The 27,963-nt window shown below is 50.7% G+C and overlaps 2 protein-coding genes across 6 annotated transcripts; both read right to left on the bottom strand.

The window, feature by feature from the left end:
* Positions 1 to 7: 7 nt before the first annotated feature.
* Positions 8 to 15,253, bottom strand: fynb (FYN proto-oncogene, Src family tyrosine kinase b). 5 transcript variants are annotated; one of them, XM_056581665.1, is made up of 13 exons: positions 15,176 to 15,253; positions 8,952 to 9,196; positions 7,490 to 7,586; positions 7,086 to 7,184; positions 6,760 to 6,863; positions 6,477 to 6,626; positions 4,960 to 5,124; positions 4,542 to 4,697; positions 3,577 to 3,756; positions 3,171 to 3,247; positions 2,574 to 2,727; positions 2,094 to 2,225; positions 8 to 1,780 (listed from the first exon to the last, which is right to left on the bottom strand). In XM_056581665.1, the coding sequence occupies exons 2-13, from the start codon at positions 9,184 to 9,186 to the stop codon at positions 1,572 to 1,574; spliced, it is 1,758 nt and encodes a 585-aa protein (XP_056437640.1). In that variant the 5' UTR covers positions 9,187 to 9,196; positions 15,176 to 15,253; the 3' UTR covers positions 8 to 1,571. The 5 variants fall into 5 exon arrangements, with proteins under 5 accessions (XP_056437640.1, XP_056437636.1, XP_056437638.1 ...); XM_056581661.1 differs by lacking the exon at positions 4,542 to 4,697 and having other exon boundaries at positions 7,490 to 7,589; XM_056581663.1 differs by lacking the exon at positions 4,960 to 5,124 and having other exon boundaries at positions 9 to 1,780; positions 7,490 to 7,589.
* Positions 9,215 to 27,940, bottom strand: si:dkey-119m7.4 (uncharacterized protein LOC560629 homolog). The gene is made up of 16 exons (XM_056581830.1): positions 27,623 to 27,940; positions 26,899 to 27,002; positions 26,642 to 26,796; positions 25,265 to 25,433; positions 23,307 to 23,430; positions 22,593 to 22,687; positions 22,273 to 22,484; positions 20,961 to 21,069; positions 19,606 to 19,822; positions 19,419 to 19,450; positions 18,048 to 18,207; positions 14,045 to 14,063; positions 13,154 to 13,488; positions 9,512 to 9,571; positions 9,311 to 9,368; positions 9,215 to 9,225 (listed from the first exon to the last, which is right to left on the bottom strand). The coding sequence occupies exons 1-16, from the start codon at positions 27,938 to 27,940 to the stop codon at positions 9,215 to 9,217; spliced, it is 2,178 nt and encodes a 725-aa protein (XP_056437805.1).
* Between the last annotated feature and the right edge of the window lie 23 nt (positions 27,941 to 27,963).

The raw sequence follows: 27,963 nt of genomic DNA, 5'->3' as shown, positions 1-27,963 counted from the left end.
ACACACACACACACACACACACACACCACACTTGGACATCTTGAACGGTGTAAAATGTTTATTGTTTGCTTTTATCCTGATCAAGAAAACAGTCAATGTTAAAAAAAAAAAGAAGAAGTAATAAACAAAGTATAGTATTGACACATAAAATCTTGTACCTGTACATCTAAATACACAAAGAACCCCCTAGAGCCATCCGGAGATTCTAAAACCTTCCGTTTCTACCTGGCCAATCAGGACGCGGCCTCTGCCAACGATGGAGGAACCTGCCGTTAAGGTTGGGCCGTGGTTCTCCTCCTGCGGACGTTCCCCGGGAATACATACGGAATCTAAATACAAAGGATGGATGTGCTGCCCATAACTCCCTGTAGCAACAGGCTAAAACAAAACCGATACCATTCCCCTGAGCTGTTTCATCGATCAATAGTGGAACTAAACATACTTTTGTTACATGGCTAGGGACACAGCCAACGCTCGCTGGCTCGCTACTCAAGCCAGCGAGCTATGTACCTCGGATAGCTCTGTAGCATCTTTTTTGGCTAGCTCCGTACTTTGGCAAGCTACTTACCTTGGCTACTTTTGTACGTCGACTCGCCATGTGCATGGGCTAGGTTTGCTGGCTAGCTAGGTCTGTAAGCTAGCTTCGCTGGATAGCTAAGTACGGTGGCCAGCGTGCACATTGGATAATAATTCCTATAAATTAGTCACTGAATTCTTGTTTATAATAAAAAATTATAATAATTCTGCCAAACAATATAAGCTGATACACACTATTTCTCTTGAATTCTGACGCGTCCATCCTGTCATCATTATTGATATAGTAATGATGGCTGTTGGTGTCAGATTACTTTCACCGGAGCTTCTTATTACGCCGCGTTCACACTGTACAAGTCCGTCGACGGATCTCATTGATTTTCCATGGGGCGCTCTCGAAGTGCGCTGTGGGTCAATCCTTTCCGTCGGCTCCCTGGCCTGCGTCAAAAAGTTGACGCAGGCCAACTTTTCAGGCACGACGGATCCGTCGGCCAATCGAATCGTGTCCCCCCTTCTTCAGACAAGCCCTCCTTTACCCGTCGACGGACGTGTACAGTGTGAACGCACTGTGGAACACAGTGTGTTACCCTCCAGAACAGACCCTAAGCCCTCTTCATCACTCTTCATCCCCTCAGCCATCGGTTGCTCAGGGGGTTCCAGAGGGCTCTCCCTGGTGAGTCTGCAGGGGCTTCCAGTGGCCTAGGTGGGCTCCAGTCCGGGTGAGACCAGGTCTAAGAGAGACCAGGTGAGACCAGGTCCAGGTTAAAACAGGTAAACCAGGTCCATGTGAGGCCAGGTCCAGATAAGACCAGGTAGACCAGGTCCAAGAGTGACCAGGTGAGACCAGATAACACATGTTCAGGTGATACCAGGTAGACCTGGACAAGGTAGACCAGGTAGACCTAGTCCAGGTACACCAGGTCCAAGTGAGACCAGGTACACCAGGTCCAAGAGAGACCAGGTGGACCGGGTCTAGGCCGGAACAGGTAGACCAGGTCTAGCTGAGCCCAGGTCCAGGTGAGCCCCGGTATACGGGCTCACAGGTTGTCCCCGGGCTGGTACTGGGGCTCGGTGGCGGTGAAGTAGTCTTCCAGGAAGGCCTGCAGGTACTCGAAGGTCGGCCGGTCCTCGGCCTCGCTCCGCCAGCAGAGGATCATCAGGTCGTACAGGGAGGGGGGGCAGTCCTGGGGGAGGGGCATCCTGTACCCCCTCTCCACCTGCTCCAACACCTCTCGGTTGTTCATCCCTACACACACACACACACACACACACACACACACCCACGGTCTCTGTTATAAACCAGTCAATCAACAAACACCAGTCAAAATAAAAATGGCCTGCTCCCTTAGCAACCAGCTCTCTCCTCACCTGGTCCCTTAGCAACCAGCTCTCTCCTCACCTAGTCCCTTAGTAACCATCTCTCTCCTCACCTGGGTATGGTACCCGGCCCTTAGTAACCATCTCTCTCCTCACCTGGGTATGGTACCCGGCCCTTAGTAACCATCTCTCTCCTCACCTGGGTATGGTACCCGGCCCTTAGTAACCATCTCTCTCCTCACCTGGGTATGGTACCCGGCCCTTGGTAACCAGCTCGGTCAGCAGGACACCAAAGGACCAGACGTCGGACTTGATGGTGAAGCGGCCGTAGAGCGCAGCCTCCGGGGCCGTCCACTTGATGGGGAACTTGGCTCCTGATCGGTTGTGAATAACATGACACGATAGTTATATATTATTATAAAAAACATAGTCGGCATCTGTTTCTGTTGATACCTGGATTTTTATTGTAGGAATGATTATATTGGATTGGTAACGCTTGTAGATCAGGCCCTGATTGCACGAAATGTTTTCGAATTTTATTGCCGATATGCAGGTCTCTATACGCCCACAGGGGGCGCTATTATTCACGGTCAAAGCCAAACGCTAATCCCCGCAGCACTGATGTTTGAACATTTCTAAAACTTGAACATTTCTGCCTCTTTGGCCCATTTATGTCAGTCTGGATTTATTCTCTGTGTGTGTGTGTGCGTGCGTCTGTGTACCTTGGCGTGCGGTGTACTCGTTGTCCTCTATGAGTCGTGCCAGACCGAAGTCGGCGATCTTACAGCCCAGGCCCTCGCCCACCAGGATGTTGGCGGTGCGCAGGTCTCGGTGGATGTAGTTCATCCTCTCGATGTAGGCCATGCCCGCCGCCACCTAGCAACCACACTGTTACCTAGCAACCACACACTGTAGGCCATTCCCGCTGCCACCTAGAAACCACACTGTTACCTAGCAACCACCCACTGTAGTTCATCCTCTCAATGTAGGCCATGCCTGCTGCCACCTAGCAACCGCACTGTTACCTAGCAACCACAGACTGTAGTTCATCTTCTCTATGTAGGCCATGCCTGCTGCCACCTAGCAACCACACTGTTACCTAGCAACCACCCACCATAGTTCATCTTCTCTATGTAGGCCATGCCTGCTGTCACCTAGCAACCACACGGTTACTTAGCAACCACCCACTGTAGTTCATCTTCTCTATGTAGGCCATGCCTGCTGTCACCTAGCAACAGTACTGTTACCTAGCGACCACAGACTGTAGTTCATCTTCTCTATGTAGGCAATGCCTGCTGTCACCTAGCAACATGTTGTACCTGAGCAGCCATATCCACCAGGTTGGGAAGCTTCAGTCCTCGACCTTCTACGCCCTTCAAGAAGTCCAGCAGACTTCCTACACACACAAAAACACACACTTATTACTATACTATATTACTTATTATTGTAATTATTCTACCTACAGCAATATAGTATAGCTATTATATGATATTATAGGGCTGGGCAGGTTGGAAAAAAATGAAAATATAGAGGGGTTTTGTTATTTCTTTAAGGGTTATTGTTACGGGTTTAGGCTTGTTGATATTGTTAGGGGTATCTACTTATTGTCGCTTTGGATAAAAGTGTCTGCTAAAGGTTACTGTTAGGGGTAGGGTTATTTTGAGGGGTTAAGGGTTTAGCTCAGGGTCAGGGGTCACGCTCAGGGTCAGGGGTCAGGGGTCATACCGTTGCCCATGTACTCAGTGACGATGTAGATGGGCTCCTCTGACACCACGGCGTACAGCTGCACCAGCTTGTCGTGACGGAGCTTCTTCATGATCTGAGCCTCCTCCAGGAAGGACTCCGGGGACATGGTGCCCGGCTTCAGGGTCTTCACCGCCACCTTGGTGGTCCCGTTCCACATGCCTGCACACAGCACAGCCTCAGACAACGCCAACCAGCCCCCAACAGCACAACAGCACGCCACGGGATGAGTGAGGGGTAGAGGTAGGGGGCTCACAGTTCTGCGTGCAGCACGTTTGCAAAGATCCACTTCAGGACTCCCAGACACAGCGCAGCTCTCTGAGCCGCCTGCGCTGGTTCGTGTTGTAGAGTGGGGTACTTACATCCGACCACTGGGGGCAGTAGTGCCATTGCTGTTTACAAGAACCTACTGGCAGCTATCCCACTAGTGAATGAGAGGTGGCATTTATACCTCCAAAGCATGTTCATTGTTACACAGTGGGGTGGTATAGCGTTCCTGACCCCTCATTAAGATGAACTAACGAGTAAATCTGTTAAAACGGTATCCTGAGACCGCTCCATTGTAAATATTTGGAAACAACAATTCATGCATGTGAAAGAGGTGGAGCCAAATCATTAAAGCAGTGGGTGTGTAGTCACCGTGCACACGTGCTGACAGAGAAGAGTGATTTATCCTTTATGAGGATTGGGTAGGTTTATGAGGACTAGGTTTATGAGGACTGGGTAGGGTTAGGAGTATGAGGACTGGGTAGGGTTAGGGTTAGGATAGGTTGGGGGGTTTCACACAAGAGTATACTCCCTAAGTGAGCTGGGTTGCCTGCATGCGAACAGCTTGGAGGGAAAATAGAGTAGACATTTGTATACATGTCGTAAATATAACTCTAGCATTAAATATAATAAGATCAGAGTGCAGGAGGAGAGAAGTGTGTTGGGTTTGTTCGTCTTACCAAACCAGACATCAGCGAAACAGCCCGCCCCTAGTTTGACCTCCAGCTCCAGCGAGGTCCGGCTCACCTCCCAGGCGTCATGAGTCAAACCCAGAGTGCCCGGCGTCCCAGTCACACACACACGGGTCAGAATATAACACAACCCATCTGCACTCTCTACAGGGGGGGGGGCGGAGGGATGGAGGGAGGAGAGGGGGGAGGGGGGGAGAGGGAGGATGAAGTGTTACCACGGAAACATGCAGCATCAGCACCAGGGCGGCCATCACGGGCGCCACAGACAGAGGGGTCCCCACCAGGTCCTCAACCCTCCGGCCCCCCCTGACCGGGGCTTCCTAGACTAGGTGTTTGAGGGTGGAGCGGGGGCCTCTGTCTGGGGGCCCGGTGCCCCCCCCGTGCTGGGGGGTGGGGGGTGGCCTACCCATCCAGACCTCCCCAAACTGCCCGTTGCCCAGGCGACGGAGCAGCAGCAGCGAGGGCCGCGGGATCTCCCACAGGTCCCGCGTCTTCACCGACAGGTCGCTGAGCCGGGGGGTCCCTCTGTAGCTCGGGACCACCAGGCGGTAACACAGACCGGCCGCACGCTCTGGGGCCGCACACAGACAGGCAGGCAGGGAGACAGACAGACAGGAGACAGACAGGAGACAGACAGACAGACAGACAGACAGATAGACAGACAGACAGACAGACAGACAGACAGACAGACAGACAGACAGACAGACAGACAGACAGACAGACAGACAGACAGACAGGAGACAGACAGACAGACAGACAGGGAGAGAGACAGACAGAAGAAAGAGGGAGCAAAGAGAGAGAAATACAGGCAGAGGGGGAGAGAGGGAGTAAGAGAGAGAGACAGACAGGCAGAGGGGGAGAGAGATAGATGGACAGACAGGCAGGGAGAGAGGAAGAAAGGGGGAGAGAGATAGACAGAAGTAGACAGACAGGGAAACAGACATAGGGTGTAGAAGAGAGACAGACAGTGAGAAGAGAAAGAGATGATGAGCAAGGTTAGGGTTAGCAGAGAGTGGAGAGCAGGTTGTAGTCGAAGAGAAGAGTGTGAAGTCTTGCAGCAGAAGTTCAACACAACAGATGGAAACAGCAGAATATAACATCCGGAGCAAGAACCCGTGTGGGTGTATCTATATCATTGATTTTATAAAAGAGATAGAAAGAAAGAAAGAAAGAAAGAAAGAAAGAAAGAAAGAAAGAGGAAGAGAGAGAGAGAGAGAGAGAGAGAGAGAGAGAGAGAGAGAGAGAGAGAGAGAGAGAGAGAGAGAGAGAGAGTAAGGGAGAGAGAGAGAGAAGCAGATAGTAAGAGGGACAGAGAGAAAAAGGAGAGAGAGAGAGAGACAGAGAGAGAGAGAGAAAAAGGAGAGAGAGAGAGAGAGAGAGAGAGAGAGAGAGAGAGAGAGAGAGAGAGAGAGAGAAAAAGGAGAGAGAGAGAGAGAAAAAGGAGAGAGAGAGAGAGAGAGAGAGAGAGAGAGAGAGAGAGAGAGAGAGAGAGAGAGAGAGAGAGAGAGAGAGAGAGAGAGAGAGAGAGTAGGAAGAGCCTTAAAACTGGACATATCTCCAACTACTGGTATCGATATACACTCCACAGTCTTTTATATGCAGATGATCCAGTCCAACTGTGCCCAACCCGTGAAGGACTCCAGCAACACCTGGACCAACTCAACCTTCTAAAGGTTCTGTAGGACCTGGTCCCTTACAGTCCAACTGAAGGACACAACATGACAACAGGACAACATGACAACAGGACAACATGGTCTTCTGATTAAGGTCTGGGCTCCAAGACCACAGACATCAATTCTACTTTGAAGCGATCAATCATACATGAGACACGCTTTGAACGTAATCCTCATGAAACCTAGCTGCTGGCTATCCATCCGGTCACGTGACCGTCTTGTGTGTTCCAGCGACGTGATTGGCCGGTACCTGAGTAGTGCAGCACCAGCTGTTGCAGCGTGTGGAACTGTGCGCGCGTAGTGATGTAGTACCCCCCGCTGTCCAGCTGGCGGATCTTATAGTGCTTCACGTGGTCGCCTTTGACGTCATCAGAGTCCCTGATGGACAGGGAGTACGTACCTGGAGGGCACAGAAAGGGTCACCAATGGGTACGCGTGCGTGTGTATGTGCGCGGGCATGCGTGTGAGTGCGTGTACGCGTGCGTGTGCGTGTGCGTGTGTGTGTGTGTGTGTGTGTGTGTGTGTGTGTGTACCCGGGCTGGTCTCACTCTCCCTGATCAGGTAGGTTCCTCTGAGGTTCCCGGTGGACAGCAGCTGCCTCTCAGCCTCCTTCCTGCTCAGCTTCCCGAAGTACCAACTGCACACAAGACACAAAACCAGCTACACACAAGACACAAAACCAGCTACACACACGTTATAACTGCAGCACGGGCCAGCTTTCCATCGCTCACTCAGTCGGTCCTTGCAGCTTACAGCATTACATCATCATGACATCATAGCTGCTGTGATGTACCCATACACACACGCACACACGCACCCACAACCACACACACACACACACACACACACAGTGTCTTACTCCTCTGCCTGTATGGAGTTGACGGGGGCGACGTAGTTACTGGGGATGTAGCCGCTGTTCCCGGTAGAGAGAGAGCGAGCCTCCCACCAATCGCCCTCACTGGAGAGAGAGAGAGCAGACCAGAGGCTAGCGCACAGGCTGTCAGGCTAACATACTGATGCAGAACGTACATGATTCGTCAGGCTAACAGGCTATTAGCTAATGTACGTGGTGTGCAGAGTTAACAGCTAATGTATGTGCTACATCATGCTAACAGGCTAAGAGCTTATGTAGGTGGTATTCCAAGCTAACAGCTAATGTATGTGCTACATCATGCTAAAGGCTAAGAGTTTATGTATGTGGTATTCCAAGCTAACAGCTAATGTATGTGCTACATCAGGCTAACAGGCTAGCAGCGGACGTACGTGCTGTTGGTGATCTGGAACTTCTCTCCTTTCTTGAAGCTCAGGTCGTCTTCTGTGCGGGAGCTGTAGTCGTACAACGCCACGAAGAGCGTCACTCCTGCTGAAGAACCGTTCAGTCAATACTAACCATCACACCACTAAAGAACAGCTCAGTCACTACTAACCATCACACCACTAAAGAACAGCTCAGTCACTACTAACCATCACACCACTAAAGAACAGCTCAGTCACTACTAACCATCACACCACTAAAGAACAGCTCAGTCACTACTAACCATCACACCACTAAAGAACAGCTCAGTCACTACTAACCATCACACCACTAAAGAACAGCTCAGTCACTACTAACCATCACACCACTAAAGAACAGCTCAGTCACTACTAACCATCACACCACTAAAGAACAGCTCAGTCACTACTAACCATCACACCACTAAAGAACAGCTCAGTCACTACTAACCATCACACCACTAAAGAACAGCTCAGTCACTACTAACCATCACACCACTAAAGAACAGCTCAGTCACTACTAACCATCACACCACTAAAGAACAGCTCAGTCACTACTAACCATCACACCACTAAAGAACAGCTCAGTCACTACTAACCATCACACCACTAAAGAACAGCTCAGTCACTACTAACCATCACACCACTAAAGAACAGCTCAGTCACTACTAACCATCACACCACTAAAGAACAGCTCAGTCACTACTAACCATCACACCACTAAAGAACAGCTCAGTCACTACTAACCATCACACCACTAAAGAACAGCTCAGTCACTACTAACCATCACACCACTAAAGAACAGCTCAGTCACTACTAACCATCACACCACTAAAGAACAGCTCAGTCACTACTAACCATCACACCACTAAAGAACAGCTCAGTCACTACTAACCATCACACCACTAAAGAACAGCTCAGTCACTACTAACCATCACACCACTAAAGAACAGCTCAGTCACTACTAACCATCACACCACTAAAGAACAGCTCAGTCACTACTAACCATCACACCACTAAAGAACAGCTCAGTCACTACTAACCATCACACCACTAAAGAACAGCTCAGTCACTACTAACCATCACACCACTAAAGAACAGCTCAGTCACTACTAACCATCACACCACTAAAGAACAGCTCAGTCACTACTAACCATCACACCACTAAAGAACAGCTCAGTCACTACTAACCATCACACCACTAAAGAACAGCTCAGTCACTACTAACCATCACACCACTAAAGAACAGCTCAGTCACTACTAACCATCACACCACTAAAGAACAGCTCAGTCACTACTAACCATCACACCACTAAAGAACAGCTCAGTCACTACTAACCATCACACCACTAAAGAACAGCTCACTACTAACCCCAGGCAACCATCACATCACTGAGCGTAACCATGGTGACCACCACACCTGCGTTGGGCGTAACCATGGTGACCGCCTCACCTGAGCTTCCTCTGGACAGGGTGCCTGTGTGCATGGAGGTGGTGGGCCCTCCAAAGACCTGCCCGATCGGGGGGTGGTAGTTGTAGTTGGGGATGGCTCCACCCCTGTTGCTGGGGTAGGCGCTAGGCTCCGCCCCATAAGCAGGCTGTGCTCCATAACCGTAGGAGGCGCTCGGAGGCACGACGCTATCAGCTGGGGTCAGCTTGTCCTTATCCTTGCAGTGTACACAGCCCATTATAGTACACCTGTGGAGACACAGCTGGTTAGAGTACACCTGTAGAGACACAGCTGGTTAGAGTACACCTTTAGAGACACAGCCCATTATAGTACACCTGTAGAGACACAGCTAGTTAGAGTACACCTGTAGAGACACAGTCCATTATAGTACACCTGTGGAGACAGCTCGTTAGAGTACACCTGTAGAGACACAGCCCATTAGAGTACACCTGTAGAGACACAGCTCGTTAGAGTACACCTGTAGAGACACAGCCCATTATAGTACACCTGTAGAGACCCAGCCCATTATAGTACACCTGTGGAGACACAGCTGGTTAGAGTACACCTGTAGAGACACAGCCCATTAGAGTACACCTGTAGAGACACAGCTCGTTAGAGTACACCTGTAGAGACACAGCTCGTTAGAGAACACCTGTAGAGACACAACTCATTATAGTACTACTGTAGAGACCCCACCCATTATAGTACACTTGAATACAGCCTATAATATCAAATTGGAAGAGATGGTGTATATACTATTATACCTGTATACAGCCCATTTTGTGTGACTGACTGACTCACTCGTTTTTTTAGAGAAGAGATAAAAGATGGCTGGTAAGAAAGGTTCCGCAGAAGAACAAGGTGGTTGGATGTTGGAGTAAAGGGAGAAGATGCTCCAATAAAGGCTGAGATCAAGCTGTGAGTCTTAAAGGTGACATATTATACTAAGTGTGAGTATGATTAGCCGTTAAAAGTCGATTGAAAATCTGCCTCTCTGTGTCTTGTAGATCACAAGTGGCTTGCCCACCAAGATGTATGACGGATAGATGAGCAACGTTTGCTACAGTCCACGGGGTAGGCTGGTAGACTGATCTATCCAGCGCACATTTAGGTGGACACGCCCACTTGTCATAAGGGGCAGATTTTCATAACGGCTTGTAACGGCTAAACACACTCACACCTGGTGGCGTGTGATGGAACCTTTAAGAAGGAGCGATGGCGTCCATCTCCCCGTCTGTCTAGGGGGGTTCCAGACCGCTGAAGGACCTGAGGTCCCGAGAACCAGTCTGACCCGGGTACGAGTGTAGGCCATGGGACGCCCTGCCCGAGACCTGGCCTCCTAGCACCCTAGCCTCCTAGCACCCTAGAACCCTAGCACCCTAGCACCCTAGCACCTCAGCCTGCAGCAGCAGGCAGCAACACCTCCAGCAGCACCTCAGCAGGATGTGGCGAGCAGCCCCACGGAGACGATGCCGCGAGTCATCTCCAACCCCAGACAGAGAAAGCCCCACGCTCCGGCAGCCTCTTCATCATGTTGCTAGGTTACCACATCCCCCCCTTACCGCCCACTTCCTGCCAGCGAGCGGGCCGACGCCATCACGCAGAAGGGGCGGGGCTATGCTGTGTGTGTACCCAACTCAACTAACTATCTACTAAACTATCTGACTAACTTAATGTTACCTGTCCTCCAAATGCCTCGTGGCACATAGGGGTCCAATGCAGAGGCTTAGGTCCCTAACTAACTTATACCTACAATCTAACTATCTACTAAACTAACTCTCACCAGACTAGCTTTCTACTGAGGGATCGAGGACAGGCGTGATGCGTGCAGCTGACGTCAGGGATGATCTTAAGATGGCTTCTGACTCACACAACGCTTTGCTGGAAACAGGAAGTCTTGTCACCACCAGATAAAGACCGAGTGTCCGAGTGTTATGCTTTGCTACTAATACGGTTTGGTGAGCTGCTAATAAACCTTCAGCTGTATCCCTGACCACATTCAGATTCAGACTTTATTGTCATTGTGCAAACTTGTACAACGAAATGGGGGTGGTGCTCACTAACCATATTGCAAAATAAAGCAGAGCAAAAAGCAAAATACAAAACACAAACAACAGCAATAGGCACAATAAATATAAATATGCAGACATAAAATATAAGTGTCTTTTTCTTAAAAAAAATACGGTAGAGGATTTCACATGTCCGTTGGGGGGGGGGGTCAGGCGTTTCACATGGTGTCTTCATGTTCACAATCACACACTAAATAGAAAAGTCACAAACGCACTTCACTGAGCCGTGCTGATGAACGGATGACGACGATAGATTAATCAAATGAGGACATGAGGAAGACCAGAGGAAGAGATTGTGTGAGTGACAGGAAAGAGAAAACGATCGAGATATAGGCTCAGCTCAAACCCTAGCCTGAGCAAGTTCAGCCTTTTAGTTACAAGTTCAGCCTAATTCAGTGGTAAGAATAAGTTTATGCACCCATGCTAAAGTTGCCTAAAAAGAGGAATAAAAAAATTACCTTTTGGAAATGAATGCCTTAATAAACAAATGAGGAGAAATCCAACCCTTTAAGCAACCAATTTTCTTTGTGAATGAATAATGTATCGTAAATAAATAAATGTTCCTCATTAAAATACAGGGTGCATAAGTTTAGAAACCCCTATGTTCAATTCCAATAGAGGCGGGCAGATCTTTATTTTTAAAGGCCATTTATTTCATGGATCCATTATACTATGCATCCTGATAAAGTCATCTAGGCCTTTGGAATTAAAGTAGCCCCACATCATCACACCACTCCTAGAGATTGGCAAGCATAGTGCCCTGGATCCATGAAATAAATGGCCTTAAAAAATAAAGATCTGCCCGCCTCTATGGGGATTTAACAGAGGGAAAAGTTAAGAGTTCAGCCTTATAGTCCCAAGTTCAGCACAGTAGTAACAATAGTTTAAACCATGTGGATGAGGAATCGTTCAGACGGCCGGAAGCTCATCGGACCAAAACACCTAACCTCAGAGTAGTGTAGTACTGTGTTGAGTAGTGTAGTACTATGTTGAGTAGTGTAGTACTATGTTGAGTAGTGTAGTACATGTAGTATTAGGTTAAGTACTATAGTACTACAAGACAGTACTATAGTTCTGTCTTGTAATACTATTTTAAGTACTGTAGCAGTATGTTCAATTCTGTAGTACTGTCTTGTTGTACACGTAGTACTGTGCACTATGTTAAGTACTGTAGCAGTATGTTCAATTCTGTAGTACTGTCTTGTTGTACACGTAGTACTGTGCACTATGTTAAGTACTGTAGCAGTATGTTCAATTCTGTAGTACTGTCTTGTTGTACACATAGTACTGTGTTAAAGTATTGCAGTACTGTCTTGGAGTAGCGTAGTACTATCTCAAAATACTTGAGTCCTGACTCGTAGTACAGTCTTGGAGTAAAGTAGTACAGTCAGTTTGACAGAATGCCATTCATCAGTGTTTAACCACAGAGCCGGAGGAAGGCTCCTGATTGGTCTGCGAGGCTCTGTTTACGTCCTGCTCCGTGGAGGCGGAGTCTCTGGCCGCGGGGTACATTCAGAGACCCCCTGATGATGCATTCAAAGTCTGTTTGCCACTCCGGAAATCCATGAACACAAGTGTGTGGATTCTTCTGCTGTAAACAAAAGCTGTGTCTCTCTGTGGCCTTCATCCATATTTAATGAGCCGTCCACAGCGACGCCCTGGCCCGGAGAAAGGCCGCGCTAAAGGCCGCCTTCTGCCCAACAATGGCCGCCCTGTGCCACTGCTGGGGAGGCGCTCAGAGACGGACCCTCGCTGCTGCAGAGGCACCAGCGCACGTCAAACAACAGCGCACGTGAGACACCAGCGCGCGTCAGCGCACGTGAGAAACCAGCGCACGTGAGACAGCCGTGCATGTCAGAGACCAGAACACGTGAGACACAACAGTGCACGTGAGAGGCTCGCTGATGCAGAGACACAAGTGCACGTCAGACACCAGTGCACGTGTTATAACAGTGCACGTATGATACCCGTGCACGTGAGATACGAGTGCACGTCAGACACCAGTTCACGTGTTATAAAAGTGCACGTATGATACCCGTGCACGTGAGATACGGGGTGCACGTCAGACAACAGTGCACGTGAGACACCAGTGCACGTGTTATAAGTTTACGTATGATACCAGTGCACGTGAGATACCAGAGTGGGTAGAGACACCAGCGTGGGTAGAGACACCAGCGTGGGTAGAGACACCAGCGTGGGTAGAGACACCAGCGTGGGAAGAGACACCAGCGTGGGTAGAGACACCAGCGTGGGAAGAGACACCAGAGTGGGTAGAGACACCAGCGTGGGTAGAGACACCAGCGCGGGTAGAGACACCAGCGCGGGTAGAGACACCAGCGTGGGTAGAGACACCAGCGTGGGAAGAGACACCAGCGTGGGTAGAGACACCAGCGTGGGAAGAGACACCAGCGTGGGTAGAGACACAGCGTGGGTAGAGACACCAGCGTGGGAAGAGTGGTTGGGAGACGGTCCTGATGCGTTGTTGTGCAGATCATGTGACACAGGTACATCGCTTCCTGTTTCTGGTAATCTTTGAGATGACTAAACTATTTCAAGAAGATGAACGTTTAAGATAACTTGCTTGTTGTTAAAAAATATATATCAAATAAAAGGAATAATAAAAAAAAGATAATTTAACTAGTGGAGAAGATTAACCTCTTAAACAACTCTCTAGACTAGTGGAGGAGTTTAAATGAGGTCAGATGAGCCTTATTGAAGCGTTCAGTGAGGAGACCTCAGGGTTAGACAAAGGGGATATCAGAGGATCTGAGAACGCAGAGAGCATTGACCTCTGGAACAGGTAACTCACTTCCTGTTTCTGGATCACAGATGACAGCCAATAGGCAGCTAATCAAGTTGTCTGAAAGGTCAATCTTTGAAACTAGTCTAGTTGTTTAAAAGGTTCATATTGAAGACCACTAGACTAGCGGAGATGATTGTCCTTTTAGAAAACCTCTAGATGACTTCCTCTGTGTTACTGTTTGGATGAGGTCATTAAACCCTTATTAAAGTGTTCAGAGTCAGAACGTCCGGGAGGAACGTGGATCTGAGAACACAGAGAGGGTTGAACTCTGGTTAGGTGCATCCCTTCCTCTTTCTGGTAAACCTTACACAACTAGACTAGTTTAGAAGATGGACCGTTCAGACATGGACTAGTTGAGAACATGAACCTCTTAGACACCCAGGCTAATTTAGAAGGAAGACCTTTTAGACACCTAGTCTAGTTTAGAAGATGAACCTTTGAGACAACTAGACTAGTTGAGAAGATCAACCTCTTAGTCAAACAGACTAGTTAAAAGGTTTGAACCTTTCAGAGAACTAGTCTAGTTGAGAAGATTAACCTTTTACAAAACATCTGAATGACTTACTCACGTATTTCTGTTTTAATGCCTTCAAAAAGTGTTCACTGAGCGACTCAAACATCTGCCGGATCAAATACTGGATAAGAAATACGAAGGCCCTATTTATAATAATATTATAAATACAGTATACTAATATACTAGCATATCAACGAAAATAACCATGAGTATATTTACTGTACTACAATTACTGTTGTTAATACTGTTCAGAGCGTCACCTCACACGCTACTAACACACAGATCTTATCTTCACAAATCATTTTGGAAGGTTTAATTTTAAATAAATGAATACAAAGTGTGATGTCTCAGTGAGTAGTGGGTACGAATTGAGGAGCGCGCGCACGCGCACACACACACACACACACACACACACACACACACACACACACACACACAGTATCATCAGTACACAATGAACACACAGACACGCACACAAAGACACAGTATCATCAGTACACAATGAAAACACACACACACACACACACACACACACACACACACACACACACACACACACACACACACACACACACACACACACACACACACACACACACACACACACACACACAAACACACACACACAAACAGACACACGCACACCCCCCGCCGCCCCACACATAGACACATTTTAAGGGTATTCGCGTACAGTCCGCTACACTAGCAAGTCGTCATCATTGTGTGCGTGTGGCTGCCATTGATGCTACGTCTGAATCAGAATGATATCTAATATAGAAACACATCATATGTTATAGATAAACACATAAACATGAACGTGAGAGTAGAAGCAGCGTCTTACCGCGTCTAGGATCCCGTCGCCCTGTGTCCCATCGCGACACCAGCGGAACGCTTCAGATTCTGTCGCCCGGAGACTGACAGGAGCGGCGGCCAATAGCAGGCCGCGGCTGCTCCCTGCGCCTTTCAACAAGCCACCTCCTTCATTATGATTCTCGGTCTAGATCCATATATGTATATATTTATAAACATGTATCATAGCATAGTTTCTTTAGGACAATATGTACATATCTCTCTCTCTCTCTAAATATATAGATATATAGAGATAGATAGATAGATGATCTAAAGGCCTATCACCTATATTATCTTTAATCTGCTATAGCCATATTATCGTTTTATCCATGTATGTATGTCTTTATATCTTTATAATATATTTTGTATATATGTATTTATATTAGGCCTTCTATATTGACTGAATTAGGCCTAGCTATATCATTGATATAGGAATTTAGCTATATTATATAGATATGTTATATATCTATCCAACCATATTAGCTATAGTGATATATCTCTTTATCTATAATATATATAGAGAGATTATCTATGTATTATACATCGAAATAATATATCTATAACTATATAATCTATTGTCCTATATCTCCATGTAACCAAAATATCTACTGTCGCAATATTATATATAAATGAATATTATCGACAGTCTTACATCTCTATTGTTATCTATATACTAGTACTTTGCATAACATAAATAGTCTATACGTAGTTTATATTGAAGCGGCCAGAACACACGACCGTTTTGTATCTAACTTGATAGTTGAGCGCCATCTGGTGTCTACAAACGGAATTGGGCCTCACGATATTTTACTTTAGTACCATTTTTGTTATTTAACCAGTGTGTGTGTGTGTGTGTGTGTGTGTGTGTGTGTGTGTGTGTGTGTGTGTGTGTGTGTGTGTGTGTGTGTGTGTGTGTGTGTGTGTGTTTTCATTGTGTACTGATGATACTGTGTCTTTGTGTGTGTGTGCGTGTCTGTGTGTTCATTGTGTACTGATGATACTGTGTGTGTGTGTGTGTGTGTGTGTGTGTGTGTGTGTGTGTGTGTGTGTGTGTGTGTGTGTGTGTGTGTGTGTGTGTGTGTGTGTGTGTGTGTGTGTGTGTGTGTGTGTGTGTGTGTGACAGACCCATCCTGGGAGGCTGTTGTATACGGGGAATGGGTTAACCTAGCAATTGTCAGTGCTTGGCACTTGGTTCTATGAACATTCTTGTTACTGTACAACATCGATATATTGTTGTTTCCCTTTTGTCTGACAAATGTACTTATTGTGAGTCGGGTAAAAGTGTCTGCTTAACGCCCTAAATGCAAGTAAATGCAAACACAAATATTCCCTTTTCTTAAAATAAACAAAGAAACGAGATGAGGATAAATGTTTTATTGTACAGACTTAATAAGATTAGTCCCAAGGTCACTGTGACATGGTAGACCGTCATTGTAACATTATGTCTACATCGTTAGATGGAAGGCCTACATCGTTAGTAGTCCCACATAGTTAAATGGTAGTCCTACATCACTACTTGGTAGTTCTACATCGTTAGTAGGTCTACATTGTTACATGCTAGGCCTACATCATTAGTAGGTAGGCCTTCATGTGTTTTATTGTCGTTACATTTGCTGACCTCATGACCATTCAGGGCATCACGGCCAACAATGAGACGGCCTACAGAGGTGACGGTGTACCTCAGAGACAGTAGGCCTACAGCGAGCCCCTGAGGTGACGGTGGACCAGAGAGACAGTAGGCCTACAGCGAGCCCCTGAGGTGACGGTGGACCAGAGAGACAGTAGGCCTACAGCGAGCCCCTGAGGTGATGGTGGACCAGAGAGACAGTAGGCCTACAGCGAGCCCCTGAGGTGATGGTGTACCTCAGAGACAGTAGGCCTACAGCGAGCCCCTGAGGTGACGGTGGACCAGAGAGACAGTAGGCCTACAGCGAGCCCCTGAGGTGATGGTGGACCAGAGAGACAGTAGGCCTACAGCGAGCCCCTGAGGTGATGGTGGACCAGAGAGACAGTAGGCCTACAGAGAGCCCCCCCAGGTGATGGTGGACCAGAGAGACAGTAGGCCTACAGCGAGCCCCTAAGGTGATGGTGGACCAGAGAGACAGTAGGCCTACAGAGGTGATGGTGGACCAGAAACAGTAGGCCTACAGAGAGCCCCTGAGGTGATGGTGTACCTCAGAGACAGTAGGCCTACAGCGAGCCCCTGAGGTGATGGTGGACCAGAGAGACAGTAGGCCTACAGCGAGCCCCTGAGGTGATGGTGGACCAGAGAGACAGTAGGCCTACAGCGAGCCCCTGAGGTGACGGTGGACCAGAGAGACAGTAGGCCTACAGCGAGCCCCTGAGGTGACGGTGGACCAGAGAGACAGTAGGCCTACAGCGAGCCCCTGAGGTGACGGTGGACCAGAGAGACAGTAGGCCTACAGCGAGCCCCTGAGGTGATGGTGGACCAGAGAGACAGTAGGCCTACAGCGAGCCCCTGAGGTGATGGTGGACCAGAGAGACAGTAGGCCTACAGCGAGCCCCTGAGGTGATGGTGGACCAGAGAGACAGTAGGCCTACAGCGAGCCCCTGAGGTGATGGTGGACCAGAGAGACAGTAGGCCTACAGGAGCCACTCCAGGTGATGGTGAACCTCAGAGACAGTAGGCCTACAGAGAGCCCCCCGAGGTAATGGTGAACCTCAGAGACAGTAGGCCTACAGAGGTGATGGTGGACCAGAGACAGTAGGCCTACAGAGAGCCCCCCAGGTGATGGTGGACCTCAGAGTAACATTACATTTACATTTAGCAGACGCTTTTATCCCGGGCGACTTACAATAAGTACATTAGTCATAAGAAGTGAACAGCATACCGCTGTCGGTACAGTGAGGATGTCCACAGAGACCCCTCCCCTCCACAGGGGGGATGTGGAGGTGAGGGCTGAGGGGAAGGCTCCTGGCTCCAGGTTCCTCGGGGAGATCGTCTCTGGGACCAGGGGCCCGTGGTCAGGGGCCAGCCCGCCAGGGGCCCTGTTCCCCAGCGGGCTGAGAACACCCGCATCCGAAGGAGGCTCACCAGGCACACCTTGAGATACGCTCGAGAAATACGCTTCAAACTAATTGATCTGGGCTGAATTAATACCTCAGCACCAAAGGTTGAATAAAAAAAGTAAAGACATACTGGTCCATATTCGTGTCCTTGTTTGGGCTGCGTTCAAAATGCTGCGTTCGCAACTACAATACAACTGTAGCACAACTACAATACAGCTGTAGCAGAACTACAATACAACTGTAGCAGAACTACAATACAGCTGTAGCAGAACTACAAAACAGCTGTAGCAGAACTACAATACAGCTGTAGCAGAACTACAATACAGCTGTAGCAGAACTACAATACAGCTGTAGCAGAACTACAATACAGCTGTAGCAGAACTACAATACAGCTGTAGCAGAACTACAATACAGCTGTAGCAGAACTGCAATACAACTGTAGCAGAACTGCAATACAACTGTAGCAGAACTACAATACAGCTGTAGCAGAACTACAATACAGCTGTAGCAGAACTACAATACAGCTGTAGCACAACTAGTACACAGTGTTGGCTGTCAGGGCCAGCAGGGCCCTCTGCTGGTCAAAATCTAAATAATTTATCCATATTCTTTTTTTAAAAATTATATTAATTTGTGTCTGAACGCATCTTAATTCCATATTTTTCCAGTACTTACACCATAATTCCAGAAGGAAAACGGTTATTTTTTTGTAAGGCTGAGCTCAGCTAACGCATCACAGCCAGGTTACATGGGCCGGCGGGCCAGCACTAAAAGTATTGCTAGCCTTTCGCTGAAGCTGCCACCTCCCATTGGATAATACCTTTAACTGAATCCGTTGAAGTTGCAAAAGCATCCGGTGAAAATAACAATAACTGTGAACACTTGTTCTTGTGTCATGTGTGTGATTTGCAGTCTGGTTGCGGAGTGACATAAGGACAGATCTGATGGTGAGGCTGCATTACTAAGCTCTGCGGTAATGCAAAGTGGAGTGTGTGTGCGCTGTTGTTGTTGCTGAAGACCAACTGTCTTCTTGTGGATGTCATGCAGTAGTGCATATGGTGGCTGTGTTGGCTGCATCTGGACCTAATATGAAATGAGTGTTTGGGGGTTGGCCGTTGGTGGGGTTCGTTACTGAAGGCCCTGCCTTGAACCCCACGGTACGCTGCTGCTAGTACCCCTGGTTCAGACGTTAAAGTGGGCCCGACACGGGGGGCTGGTGCTCCCACTCAGGTCCTCCCTGTGTGGATGACGTCATCAGAGGCCGGATGAGCAGCTTAGGGGGCGGGGCATGGCAGGATCCGCCTCCTCAATGGCCAAACAGAGAGAAGAACAGCCGACTCAACCACCTGTCTGCTCAGTAGCCAATCAGCAATCAGAAAGAGCCGGGCCTACCTTGGGTCGGCAGCCCTCTTCCACTTCTTCGATGGTTTCAAGCAGGGGCTTATTGGCTGTCTCGGGCAGCAGCAGGGTGAGGCCAGAGCCAATCAGAGTGCTCAGACCGAAGAGGATCATGGGAGTGTGCACATGGTAGTCCTTCAGGAGGTGCACCACGGGAGCCAGGACCCCCCCCAGCCTACCCCACGTGCACCCCATCCCAATACCATTCTGCCTGGGACACACACAGAGCCATCTTCAGACACAGAGACCAACCTGAGACACACAGAGCCATCCTCAGACACACAGAGCCATCCTCAGACACACAGAGCCATCCTCAGACACACAGAGCCATCCTCAGACACACAGAGCCATCCTCAGACACACAGAGCCATCCTCAGACACAGAGACACCCTGAGAGACAGAGACACCCTGAGACACAGAGACCCACCCTGAGACCCACCCTGAGACCCACCCTGAGACCCACCCTGAGACCCACCCTGAGACCCACCCTGAGACCCACCCTGAGACCCTTAGACCCACCCTGAGACCCACCCTGAGACCCTGAGACCCACCCTGAGACCCACCCTGAGACCCACCCTGAGACCCTGAGACCCACCCTGAGACACAGAGACCCACCCTGAGACCCACCCTGAGACACAGAGACCCACCCTGAGACCCACCCTGAGACCCACCCTGAGACCCTTAGACCCACCCTGAGACCCACCCTGAGACCCACCCTGAGACCCTGAGACCCACTCTTAGACCCACCCTGAGACACAGAGACCCACCCTGAGACCCACCTTGAGACCCTTAGACCCACCCTGAGACCCTTAGACCCACCCTGAGACCCACCCTGAGACCCAGAGACCCACCCTGAGACAGAGACCCACCCTGAGACCCACCCTGAGACCCACCCTGAGACCCAGAGACCCACCCTGAGACCCTTAGACCCACCCTGAGACCCTTAGACCCACTCTGAGACCCTAAGACCCACCCTGAGACCCTTAGACCCACCCTGAGACAGAGAGACACACCCTGAGACCCTTAGACCCACCCTGAGACCCTTAGACCCACCCCGAGACCCTTAGACCCACCCTGAGACCCTTAGACCCACCCTGAGACAGAGAGACCCACCCTGAGACCCTTAGACCCACCCTGAGACCCTTAGACCCACCTTGAGAGACAGAGAGACCCACCCTGAGACCCTTAGACCCACCTTGAGACCCTTAGACCCACCCTGAGAGACAGAGAGACCCACCCTGAGACCCTTAGACCCACCTTGAGACCCTTAGACCCACCCTGAGAGACAGAGACCCTGAGACAGAGGTCCAGGTCTATCCTGATAAATAGGACCATCTGAAGGGACCGACCTTATGACTGTGGGGAAGATCTCAGCTGAGTAGACGTAGATCACAGAGAAGGACGCCGTCGCCCCAAACTTTCCCACCAAGCCGATCGCCATCCGCACAGGGGTCAACTCTTGGGGTCACAGAGGTCAAGGTTCAACAACACAAAGTAGCGCTAAGCCGAAACTTTCAGCCAAAGTTAAGTTATCCTTTATTGTTAATTTATTTATTTTTGGGGATATCCTTTCTCTGCTCTGGACCGATCCGGGAGCTGTGACCCCCTGGGCCCCACCAGGGCACCGGGGCGGGGGGCTACGGAGCTGTGACCCCCTGGGCCCCACCAGGGCACCGGGGCGGGGGGCTACGGAGCTGTGACCCCCTGGGCCCCCCAGGGCACCGGGGCGGGGGGCTACGGAGCTGTGACCCCCTGGGCCCCCCAGGGCACCGGGGCGGGGGGCTACGGAGCTGTGACCCCCTGGGCCCCCCCAGGGCACCGGGGTGGGGGGCTACGGAGCTGTGACCCCCTGGGCCCCACCAGGGCACCGGGGCGGGGGGCTACGGAGCTGTGACCCCCTGGGCCCCACCAGGGCACCGGGGCAGGGGGCTACGGAGCTGTGACCCCCTGGGCCCCACCAGGGCACCGGGGCGGGGGGCTACGGAGCTGTGACCCCCTGGGCCCCACCAGGGCACCGGGGCGGGGGGCTACGGAGCTGTGACCCCCTGGGCCCCACCAGGGCACCGGGGCGGGGGGCTACGGCTGCGCAGCGCCCGGGGGGCAGGCGGGGGTCTGAGGTGGGCCGCGAGCAGGCGGGGGTCTGAGGTGGGCCACGAGGGGTCTGAGGGGGGCCGCGAGCAGGCGGGGGTCTGAGGTGGGCCGCGAGGGGTCTGAGGGGGGCCGCGAGGGGTCTGAGGGGGGCCGCGAGGGGTCTGAGGGGGGCCGCGAGGGGCTCAGGAGCCGGACAGGTTGGGTGGGAACCAGAAGGTCGCTGGTGTCGAGGTGTCCCAGAGCAGGACCCCCTCCCTGACTGACCCGACGAGCTGGTGTCGAGGTGTCCCAGAGCAGGGCACCCTCCCTGACTGACCCGACGAGCTGGTGTCGAGGTGTCCCAGAGCAGGACCCCCTCCCTGACTGACCCGACGAGCTGGCGGTCGCCTTGCAGGGTTGACTCCGCCGTCGGTGTGTGGATGTGTGGATGAACGGGGGAATGTGAGGGGATACTCTGAAGCAGTTTGAGTGGCCAGTGGTTAGAATAGCGCAATATAAATGCAGTCCGTTTACCATTTATCTAATGCTGCTCTACTGTAACAGACCTCGGTGTATGGGAGGTACCTTCACTGTGGGGGACCAGGACCAGGACCAGGCAGGCCAGCCCCCCCAGCACCAGCGAGCCGGCCTGGGTCAGCCTCCTGGAGCGGTTGACGGTGAACAGGACCATGGTGCGAGCCGGGACCTCCACCAGACCGAACAGCAGGTGGCCCAGGTACAGGTTGTCCCCAAAGTCAGAGATGTTGAAAGACATGCCGTAGTAGATGAGGATAGTCACAAACCTGGAGACGGATAATTAAACTGACAGTCAGTCAGACAGTCAGACAGTCAGACAGTCAGTCAGTCAGACAGACAGACAGACAGAGTCAGAGAGGCAGACGTGAGCGTACCATAGGTAGAACACGATGAGGGACTGCTTCCTCATCGCGGGGGTCCTCACCAGGTCCAACAGGGTGTGCCTCCTCCGCTCCACCGTGTCCAACAGCTGCAGAGCACAGAAGGCTGGACATCACCACAGCATCACCTAACCCCAACCCCTAACCCTGACTCTGTAAGCAGTGTGGTGATCGATAACTGGAGTATTGGTGAGCAGCGTGTTGATCAATAACTCTAGTATTGGTGAGCGGCGTGGGGATCAATAACTCCAGTATTGGTGAGCGGCGTGGGGATCAATAACTCTAGTATTGGTGAGTGGCTGGGGGATCAATAACTCTAGTATTGGTGAGCGGCGTGGGGATCAATAACTCTAGTATTGGTGAGTGGCTGGGGGATCAATAACTCTAGTATTGGTGAGTGGCTGGGGGATCAATAACTCTAGTATTGGTGAGCGGCGTGGGGATCAATAACTCTAGTATTGGTGAGCGGCGTGGGGATCAATAACTCTAGTATTGGTGAGTGGCGTGGGGATCAATAACTCTAGTATTGGTGAGCGGCGTGGGGATCAATAACTCTAGTATTGGTGAGCGGCGTGGGGATCAATAACTCCAGTATTGGTGAGCGGCGTGGGGATCAATAACTCTAGTATTGGTGAGCGGGGGGGATCAATAACTCTAGTATTGTTGAGCGGGGGGATCAATAACTTCAGTATTGGTGCGCGGGGGGACCTGCTGCGTGAGGAGGTCTTCCTGGAGGGGCTGTCTGTTGAGCCGGGCGGCCCGGCGGATCAGGAGGCCCGCCTCCTCCGTCCTCTGGTTGGCCAGCAGCCAGCGAGCCGACCTGGGCAGGACCCTGCGGACATCACGCATACCGTTAGCACCTGCAACCCCATGATCACCTCCACCCCATTATCACCTCGTTATCACCTCGTTATCACCTCGTTATCACCTCGTTAGCACCTCCAACCCCATGATCACCTGCAACCCCATGATCACCTCCACCCCATGGTCACCTCGTTATCACCTCGTTAGCACCTCGTTATCACCTCGTTAGCACCTCCAACCCCATGATCACCTCCACCCCATGGTCACCTCGTTATCACCTCATTATCACCTCGTTATCACCTGCAACCCCATGATCACCTCCACCCCATGGTCACCTCCACCCCATGGTCACCTCGTTATCACCTCGTTATCACCTCCACCCCATGGTCACCTCGTTATCACCTTGTTATCACCTCGTTAGCACCTCCAACCCCATGATCACCTCGTTATCACCTCGTTATCACCTGCAACCCCATCATCACCTCCAACCCCATCATCACCTCCAACCCCATCATCACCTCCACCCCATCATCACCTCCACCCCATCATCACCTCCACCCCATCATCACCTCCACCCCATTATCACCTCGTTATCACCTCGTTATCACCTCGTTATCACCTCGTTATCACCTCGTTATCACCTCCAACCCCATGATCACCTCGTTATCACCTCGTTATCACCTCCAACCCCAGGATCACCTCATTATCATCACCTCATCATCACCCCAATATATCCTCATCATCACCTCATCTTCATCTAATTTAACTTCATTATCACATTATCTTCACCTCTCTATAACCTCATCATCATCGCCTCATCATCTCCTCCTCATCACTGCATCGTCACTTTATTATAACCTAGTCACTACTCATCATCACCTCATCATCACTTTATTATAACCTAGTCACTACTCATCATCACCTCATCATCACTTTATTATAACCTAGTCACTACTCATCATCACCTCATCATCACTTTATTATAACCTAGTCACTACTCATCATCACCTCATCATCACTTTATTATAACCTAGTCACTACTCATCATCACCTCATCATCACTTTATTATAACCTAGTCACTACTTATCATCACCTCATCATCACTTTATTATAACCTAGTCACTACTTATCATCACCTCATCATCACTTTATTCTAACCTAGTCACTACTCATCATCACCTCATCATCACTTTATTATAACCTAGTCACTACTCATCATCACCTCATCATCACTTTATTATAACCTAGTCACTACTCATCATCACCTCATCATCACTTTATTATAACCTAGTCACTACTTATCATCACCTCATCATCACTTTATTATAACCTAGTCACTACTTATCATCACCTCATCATCACTTTATTATAACCTAGTCACTACTTATCATCACCTCATCATCACTTTATTATAACCTAGTCACTACTCATCATCACCTCATCATCACTTTATTATAACCTAGTCACTACTCATCATCACCTCATCATCACTTTATTATAACCTAGTCACTACTTATCATCACCTCATCATCACTTTATTATAACCTAGTCACTACTTATCATCACCTCATCATCACTTTATTATAACCTAGTCACTACTTATCATCACCTCATCATCACTTTATTATAACCTAGTCACTACTCATCATCACCTCATCATCACTTTATTATAACCTAGTCACTACTTATCATCACCTCATCATCACTTTATTATAACCTAGTCACTACTCATCATCACCTCATCATCACTTTATTATAACCTAGTCACTACTCATCATCACCTCATCATCACTCCATCTTAACCTGATCGCTCCTCATTACCGATTCCTTCCCGCTCACTACCCCCTCGCTGTGAGCTCACCAGAGGTAGAAGACGAACAGGAAGCAGGGGGCAGAGATGGCGAGCTGCAGGTGGCGCCAGTCCCGCAGCAGGTAGGCGGCGGGCGCCAGCAGGACGTAGCCCAGGCCGAAGCAGAAGTCCGTCGTGAGCCCGGCCAGCATGCGGCGCTTGGGCCCGGTCCACTCGGTGCCTGAACACACGCCGTGTAGCACCACACCACAATACATCAGACCAGACCGGTTCAGACCACACCACAATACATCAGACCAGACCGGTTCAGACCACACCACAATACATCAGACCAGACCCCAACCACAACGCACCAGACCACACCACGACTCATCAGAGCAGACCACGACTCATCAGAGCAGACCACGACTCATCAGAGCAGACCACGACTCATCAGACCAGACCACGACTCATCAGAGCAGACCGGTTCAAACCAGACCACACCACGACTCATCAGAGCAGACCACGACTCATCAGAGCAGACCACGACTCATCAGAGCAGACCACGACTCATCAGACCGCACCACGACTCATCAGAGCAGACCACGACTCATCAGAGCAGACCACGACTCATCAGAGCAGACCACGACTCATCAGAGTAGACCACGACTCATCAGAGTAGACCACGACTCATCAGAGCAGACCACGACTCATCAGAGCAGACCACGACTCATCAGAGCAGACCACGACTCATCAGAGTAGACCACGACTCATCAGAGCACACCACGACTCATCAGAGCAGACTGGTTCAAACCAGACCACACCACGACGCATCAGAGCAGACCCCAACCACGACTCATCAGAGCAGACCGGTTCAAACCAGACCACACCACGACTCATCAGAGCAGACCACGACTCATCAGACCAGACCACGACTCATCAGACCAGACCACGACTCATCAGAGCAGACTGGTTCAAACCAGACCAGACCACACCACGACTCATCAGACCACACCACGACTCATCAGAGCAGACCGGTTCAAACCAGACCGGTTCAGACCAGACCAGACCACAATACATCAGACCAGACCAGACCACAATACATCAGACCAGACCGGTTCCGACCAGACCCCAACCTCAACCACATCATACCCCACCACACCAGACCAACACATCTTCATAGTACTTTCAAACATAAACTACTACTTAGTAAAACATAATATAAAAACTTCAACGAGTAGTGCACAGGATGCAGACCTGATGCAGAACAACATTCCTACAGCTCACCTGTTCTGTATGCATGCATTGATGACAGCTGCACCTCTAGCTTTCACACACAGATCCTCAGGCATTCATTAACACCCAACCGCTCACAAACCGCTCAACCCAGGAGCGGAGGGAACCCCTCCACCATGAGGGTTACGTTACGCTACTGTCGGCCAGTCTGACCGAGGACGAAGGCGTTGATGAGCGTGGCGGAGACCCCCGATCCCACCAGGAAGCGCAGCAGAGCGTAGACGTAGAGGTTCGGAGCCAGCGCCGCTCCCACGCCAAACACGGCCTGGAAGGCCAGGCCCATCAGCATCACCGGCTTCCTGCCGTACCTGCGCCGAAAGCCGCTTTAGACAACGCCCCCGGTCCAGTGGGACTCGTGATGCGACGTGGTCACAGCAGAGCAGGACATTTGAACCTGGGGGGGGACTGACCTGTCCGACAGGTAACCGAAGCCCATGGCCCCGACCAGGAGACCGGCCATGTAGAGGGAGGACAGCACGCTGTTGGTCCGGGCGCGGTCACACACCAGGTCCCACTGCCGGAGGACGGGGAACAGCATGACACACCCCTCAGTCTCTCTCATCACACAGACACACACACACCTCACACACCAGGTCCCACTGCCGGAGGACGGGGAACAGCATGACACACCCCTCAGTCTCTCTCATCACACAGACACACACTGACCTCACACACCAGGTCCCACTGACGGAGGACGGGGAACAGCATGACACACCCCTCGCTCGCTCTCATCACACAGACCCACACACACCTCACACACCTGAGCCCGTCCAAGCGCTGTACCCCTCACTCTCTCTCATCACACAGACACAGACACACCTCACACACCTGAGCCCGTCCAAGCGCTGTACCCCTCACTCTCTCTCGTCACACAGACACACACACACCTCACACACCTGGGCCAGTCCCAGCGCTGTACCCCTCACTCTCTCTCGTCACACAGACACACACACACCTCACACACCTGAGCCCGTCCAAGCGCTGTACCCCTCACTCTCTCTCATCACACAGACACAGACACACACACACCTCACACACCTGGGCCAGTCCCAGCGCTGTACCCCTCGCTCGCTCTCGTCACACAGACACACACACACCTCACACACCTGGGCCCGTCCCAGCGCCCCGGCTCACCTCGGTCACCACGGTGCTGCTGAACACGCTGGTGTCGTACTGCCAGCCTCCAGGGCAGCTGTGGTTGCTGCCGTTGCGCCGGTCGGGGCAGGCCTGCGCCTCCCCGCGGTGCAGGAGGAGGAGGAGGCTGGTGGAGTTGGGGCCCCCCCGCCGGGCCAGGGGGGCAGAGAGGCAGATGTGGGGCGGCGTGGCCCCGGTGAAGATGGAGGCCAGCTGGTTGAACGCCAGGAACACCTGAGGGAGACAGATCCAGACGTACAGGAGCTTCTGGAAGCGGCCGAAGCCGCCGATCTGGGAGAGGATCTCCTCGAAGTCCATGACTGCTGCTCGTCTGCGGGCCG

Source organism: Gadus chalcogrammus, chromosome 21 (assembly GCF_026213295.1).
Source record: "Gadus chalcogrammus isolate NIFS_2021 chromosome 21, NIFS_Gcha_1.0, whole genome shotgun sequence".
Classification (NCBI taxonomy): domain Eukaryota; kingdom Metazoa; phylum Chordata; class Actinopteri; order Gadiformes; family Gadidae; genus Gadus; species Gadus chalcogrammus.
The sequence above is the reverse complement of the archived record's forward strand: the minus strand, read 5'-3'. Positions and strand labels throughout refer to the sequence as shown.